The 6882-nt window shown below is 27.6% G+C and overlaps 1 protein-coding gene across 1 annotated transcript; it reads left to right on the top strand.

The window, feature by feature from the left end:
- Positions 1–3364: 3364 nt before the first annotated feature.
- LOC131619983 (uncharacterized) lies at positions 3365–5472 on the top strand. The gene is made up of 4 exons (XM_058891014.1): positions 3365–3602; positions 3693–3818; positions 4004–5220; positions 5413–5472. Exons 1-4 carry the CDS (start codon positions 3365–3367, stop codon positions 5470–5472), a joined length of 1641 nt encoding a protein of 546 aa, XP_058746997.1.
- Positions 5473–6882: the final 1410 nt, after the last annotated feature.

Genomic DNA, 6882 nt, shown 5'->3' with positions numbered 1-6882 from the left:
CCACTAAGTCTATCCTAGAGTTCATTTGTTTCAAAAGTTTGTATGTCTAATTATTTTGGGTCTTAAACTCTTCATTCACTCTGGATTGGGTCAATATAAAATTTTCAATCACGACTTCTAGATTATATTTATTAGGGTCCTTCCAAAAGAGTTGGGTACTTTAAATCAAAGAGGTTTGATCCTCCTTGTATATGTGTATTGGGTGGTTTCTCTAAGGAGGATTGTATGAATTTGAATAGGGATTTCCTTCATAAAGTCCATGAACAAAGTTAATTAGTCCAACATAAGTGATTATCCCAACATGATAAAGTATGGCCCGTAACTCCATATTTTACACAATGTACCGTTGCCGATGAATACAATATAATTCACATACATTTTCTAAAATTTTTAGAATAAGGTGTTCACTTTAGAAGATAAAATATCATAACCAGGGTTTGAACTCAAGAGTTTACATTTTTTTTGTTTGAATTTACAGTTCATTACCACTTTGGCAAAAGATCAATTTTTTTTATAAATTAAAATAAAAATAAGAATAAATACTAGTACATTTTTATACAAAAAATTATGAACAAATTTTAATTTGCTTGATCAAATTTAATTTAGAGTTTAAATAAATACCATTACATTTTTATGTAAAATATTATCAATAAATTTGATTAATACTTAAATTAATTTTTAATATAATCAATATCTTTAATATCTTTTTTTTTAAATATAATTTTTTATTTTAATTAAAATATTATAATATAAAAATGTTAAAATGAAATTATTTAAAATATATGAAAATTTTCAATTAAAAAAATAGTTATTTTAGACAGTTGCTTGTAAGAAAAAAACTAAACTAAACTAAAAAAAAATGAAGAAGTTTTTTATAAAAAAAAACTTAAAAAAATCCTTGTCTACTAAATTTTCTCCCAAAATAAACTTGAGGAAAATATGGCGCTCAAAATTTCAATAATCTAATTCTAAACTAAAATCTTATGAGATAACAAATATTGTCTTCGTTGATGGCGTCGATTAATCAGTCAATTTCTTGAAATTTTTTACTTTGGGAAATTACTAGATTGGTCAATTTGTTTTTTTGTTTTTGTTAAGATAGATATAATTTAATTCACTTTTGAGTTATTCTTGCTACTTCCATGTATGCAAAATGTGGTAGCTTAAATATTGCAAGAGACTTGTTCAACAGAATGCCAAAGAAAAATACCTTTGGTTCTTGTATTTATTATTTTCCATATGTACAGTTTATGACATTTTAAGAGTTTTCTGTAGAATGACAAACGATCACATTTCATGTGCCACTCTTCTTTCCCTTTTGCTAATAAAAACATTCTTTGATTCTTAAAGCTAAAATGATCAATTTAGGGACAAATAATAATAATGGAATATTGGGCATCGATAAAATAATAATGAAGTACTATATTCTACTTCTCCAAAAACAAACTCAATCAATGTATAAGGAAGTAATGTTAAGATATCACATAAGAGTTTATATAATCTCACTCTATTTAGTATGAGATTGAAATTGAAGAAGAACACGTTAAAGAAAAAAAATGTATGAATTATATATCATTTCTAGTTTTTATAATTTATTTATGTTTATATGCAGAGTCAATCCAATCAAATTAGAAGTTCTGTTCTAATTTAAACAATGGACCTAAATTTTTTTAAAAAATTATAATAATTAAAAATGACACATTAAAAAAAAAATATTAATAAGGAAAATTAATTATAATTATTTTGATTTTGATCAATCTAATTTTTTTAATATATATATATATATATATATATATATATATATATATATATATATATATATATATATATATATATATATTTATCATAGCATTTTTTGAATTATTAGAATTTTTTATAATATTTTTCAATACTTATTAATATTAATACAAAAAAATTGGACTTTTTAAAATTTGAGGTCCTGTGCTGTAGAGCCTGCTATTCCTGCACATGATCGGACCTTTTTATATATTTTTTGTTTTCCTTGTGGATGTAGAACCTAAAAGCGTAAGAGGTCCAACAAAAATGTTAGATATATGAGAAGCAGACAACTTTTACTCGTTTCATAAATAGTATGGCTAGAAGGGCTCAATAAACTCCCATCCACTTCAAAACTTGAAAGTCATGTTAATGATTTACAAAGAAGAGATGGTGAAAATAATAAAGGTATTATGATAGTTTACTTAAATTATTTTTTATAAAAAATATTACATAACTTATATTTTTATTTGACCTTTCATTATGTAGAGAAAATTTGAGTTTGTTCCTCCAATAAATGACTTAACTGAAAAAATGATAAAATCTTAGTTGAACGAAAAGTGGGGAAAATGGAAGGTTCGTATAAAAGGAATGACATATGGTGCAAGTAAAACAAAAGAAGAAGTTGCAACTAGAGTAACTAATGCAAGGGTTGACAAAAATTAATATCGAGAGTTGGTTCATCATTGGTTTTCTTTTGAAGGACAAGGAAGTCATACATATTATGAGTAATATAATAAATTTTTTAATATTTCAACTAACATATAATATCAATTGTAGAAAGTAAGTAACATTAATAAGCAAAATCATGCAAAGTTTAAAGATGTCCATTATATGGGTACAAAAAGTCTCCCGAAACTTATTTTGATGAAAATGTTTGTGGGTGTGTTTCGATTGGCGGTGGATAGAGTTGATTATGAGATAATTGAGTTTAGTAGAATTGATTTCAACAAAATTGAGTTTAGAAGAATTAGTTTATGTTTGAATACAATGATATAAAAGTGATTGTCATCAATTAATGTTGTTTGGATAGTTTTAACAAAATTGATTTTGAATTATATAATTATCAAAATTGTAATAAATTCTAATACTCCCTCCGGTCTTATATGTAAGCAACAAAAAAAAAAAGCTCACCCTTTAAGAAAGTGGCTATATACTCATTTAAGTGGTGAAAAATATGCATTTTTTCCATATTTACCCTTATTTAATTTATTTAGAATTAAATTAATAATTTTATTATAACCATTTAATTATTAGATTTTTGCTTCTATCGGTACATCTCTAATGCAGCCAATAAATGCCAACTTTTAAACTCTTAAACTGTCCCACTACTCTACATTAAAACCATATAAAACATTCACGTACTCTCACTGCAACCAATGCAACCAAGACACTCCCACTTTATTTACTAAAATTTTCACTCTTCATATAAAACAGTCCCGCCTAATAAAAAATAAAAAAGAGCCAAAATTTTCATACTCCAAAATACATTCCCGCCATGAAGAAATATGACATTTGCATAGTTGAGCTCTATAAATACTAAAGTTTACTCCATATGTATCATTGTCTTTTGGTTTTAACACATATAATGCCTCTCAATATTGATCTAAACACTCCATATGTTGATCATGAAATGATAGAATGCAACATAACACCTTCCATTAATCTAAATGACCCTTCTTCAAGTAATCTTAAGTTGTCTTTTATGGACCTAAATGGTGGTTCATCAAATGAAGAACACATGGAAGAAGGTAATATGTTCAATAGTGAAAATGAATTTGATGTTGCTGCTCTCTATTCAAATGAAGTTCATGTCATGGAAGAAGGTAATATGCTCTAATACTTTTATGTTGGATAATCTTTGAACAACTTAATTAATTTTTTTTCACTTTCAAGTCTGTTTTATAAAATTGCAGAGAGTGAATTTAATCCAAATAAAAATGATGGAGAGGAGACTGAATTTAATCAAAATGAAGATGATGGTGAGGCTGAAAGTATTGCAGCCAATGAAGATGATGGAGAGGCTGAAAGTATTGCAGCTAGTAAGCATTTTTTATTATATCATTATTTTTAGTTTGGTTATATCATTATTTTTGGTTGTATCATTATTTTTGGTTGTAAGCATTTTATTATTATATCATTATTTTTAGTTTGGTTATATCATTATTTTTAGTTTAGTTTGTTCAAAGACAAGTTTTTTTCATTGTATTCACTTTTTCACATGCAGTGTCAACGATGGTCCAACATGAGACACAAACTTTTAAGAAAAAAAGATCATTTTTGAACAATGACCAGTGGAAAATAATTTCTCAATTATTGATAAAGAATAGTTATGGTGGAAAACTGGAACCCGGAACTGTTATATGGTTGGCATCCAAATACTCGGTATCCACCTATGTTATTTATCGAATTTGGAAGCAAGTATGTCAAACAGGTGATGCATCTCATAAAAGATCAAATTGTGGTCGAAAAAGAGTTACGGTAGATATTGAAAAAGTGAGGGATATTTCGTTAGCTAAACGTAGCACTCTTCAGAGCCTCGCATTTTCCTTAGGCATTAGCAAAACAGCATTATTAAAGTTTGTAAAAGATGGGACTTTGCGTCGGCATTCAAATGCACTAAAGCCACATATGAAAGATAGTAATATGAAAGATCGTCTTAGATTTTGCTTGTCCATGCTTGAAGAAACTAGTCTTCCCCGTGATCCAGAGTTTAAGTCTATGCATAATATCATCCACATTGATGAAAAGTGGTTTTACATGACCAAAAAATCAGCAAACTACTACCTTCTTGAAAATGAGGATGAGCCATATCGCACATGCAAAAATAAAAATTTTATTGGCAAGGTCATGTTTTTAGTAGCAGTTGCTAGGCCTAGATTTGATAACGATGATAAAGAGATTTTTTCAGGAAAAATTGGCGTCTTTCCTCTAGTTCAGAAAGTAGCAGCAAAAAGGTCAAGTGTCAATAGAGCTTCAGGTACACTTGAAACTAAGCCGATTACTTCTATCACTAAAGAAGTTAGTCGAAATTTTCTAATCAATAAAGTGCTACCTACAATTAAAGAAAAATGGCCTAGAGAGCATGCAATGGAAACAATTTATATACAACAAGATAATGCCCCGTGTCATGTTTCTATTGACGACGAAGAATTTTGTAAAGCGGCTTCTGAAGGTGGATTTGACATTCGTTTATCTTGTCAACCACCGAATTCTCCTGATTTAAATGTTTTAGATCTGGGTTTTTTTAATGCCATTCAATCATTACAGCAAAAGGAACCTTCAAAATCAGTTGATGAACTCATTGAAGTTGTGCAAAAGTCGTATGATAATTTTTCTAGCAAACAATCTGACAAATTTTTTCTCACACTTCAATCTTGTATGATTGAAATCATGAAAGTTAAAGGATCTAATAATTATCGAATTCCCCATATGAAGAAAGATGTGATGCTTACCCGAGGCATACTACCTACTCAACTAAAATGTGATCGAGAGTTAGTTGAAAATACTTTTAAATATTTAAACAATGATAATTAAGGTATGATCTCATTGGTTTATATAATCATATTTTCTATAATTTTTTCAATAAAATAGTGTATTCTAATTTTTGTCAAATTTGATTTATTCATTTTTCAGGAGGTTGATTCTATATCATGGAATTCGCATGGAGAAGAAAATATCAAGAATGGAAGTTAATTATAATAGACTTTTTTTTTCTTTTTAATATGAGTTGTTTAGTTGTCTTATTAGGTTATGTGTTATTCTACCTATTCCATATTACTGGTACTGTACGTGACAAGTTTAGAAATACAAGTTGCTTATTAACTTATGCATGTTAGTTACACTATTCCATATTACCAGTAGTGTACATTACAAAATAAAATGGACAATGAATGTATAATAGGTGAAGATGATTAGAAAAAGAAAACCAATAATATTACTCTAGAAAATCACAAAGCATCACAAGTCTTAAACAGTGCAATAAAAATGACAAAGGAATTAGAAATAAAAAACCAGAAACATTAAACCTCATAAAAATCCAAATAAGAACACCTAATTTGAATAATCTAAATAAATTTTTATCATGTCTTTAACCTCTTTCTTGACATCGAAGTTCAATGCTGGTAATTTGTTCAGATCAAAATCACTCATATCAATAAATTCAACAATGGTGCTTTCATTTGTTGGAGTTAAAGCATCTTCACTTTCATTCTTTGGAGTGAGATTTTCTTCACTTTCATTTGTTGGAGTTAGAACAGTTTCACTTTCAGGAACCACTTCATTGAATGTGACCTCATCATCTTCAACAATGTCACTGTCCCCTTCTTTTTCCAAAGAGTCTTCAACAATGAGATTTGATAAATTCTCAGAATTTTCAATACCTAAATCAAAAGAGGAAAATTCATTAGTTAATAGATGTGGATTGGCCATGTTTAGAGTATAAACAATGGAAGAACAAGACTCATGTAAATAAAATATGAAGATAAGATATGGAGAATTTATAAAAGAATATGGCATTTCAAAAGACAATTGATAACAAATGCATACGTAAAGTAAGAATAAATGCTTTTGGAAAGTGTAAAAAATGGAGTTATTATAGGAATAATAAAAATATTGGAAAACTACAATTTGAGGGTAAAATTGGAATAATGGATTTAATTATAACAATTGTAATTAATTTTTGCTTATATTTGAGACCAAGAATATTTTTTTTTTGTTGCTTACATATAAGACCGGAGGGAGTACAAATCAAAAAGAAAAGAAGTAATTGATGAAAATTAAATTAAAGAGGGTAAAAAAGGAAAATTTAAAAGAGTTGTAATAAATAATATATAATAAATGTAGAATTGATTCTACTAAACTCAAAAGTTATGAATTGTAGCTTCTACTAGAATTGCATTTGGAGGAGGAAAATTGATTTTGGAAGAGTATCCAAACAAGAAAAAAAAACCAATTTCAAATTGAAGTAGACTAGAAGTGCTTTTGAGGCTTGTAGAAGTCAATCCAAACATACACTATTTCTATATATGTACTTTTCATGGGGAGAATTGTACTTAAAAAATTGATTAACATATAACCTTTTTTTTTTGTTTTAGATGAAAAAGG

This window comes from Vicia villosa, linkage group LG7 (genome assembly GCF_029867415.1).
Source record: "Vicia villosa cultivar HV-30 ecotype Madison, WI linkage group LG7, Vvil1.0, whole genome shotgun sequence".
Classification (NCBI taxonomy): domain Eukaryota; kingdom Viridiplantae; phylum Streptophyta; class Magnoliopsida; order Fabales; family Fabaceae; genus Vicia; species Vicia villosa.
Note: the sequence above shows the minus strand (reverse complement) of the source record. Positions and strands in the feature narration are given on the sequence as shown.

Excerpts from the sequence above, each read along its gene's own strand:
- LOC131619983 (XM_058891014.1), top strand. The coding sequence starts at position 3,365 with ATGCCTCTCAATATTGATCTAAACACTCCATATGTTGATCATGAAATG. Across the intron at positions 3,819-4,003 it reads GGCTGAAAGTATTGCAGCTA|TGTCAACGATGGTCCAACAT; the intron begins GTAAGCATTTTT and ends TTTCACATGCAG. Across the intron at positions 5,221-5,412 it reads TTCCCCATATGAAGAAAGAT|GAGGTTGATTCTATATCATG; the intron begins GTGATGCTTACC and ends TTCATTTTTCAG.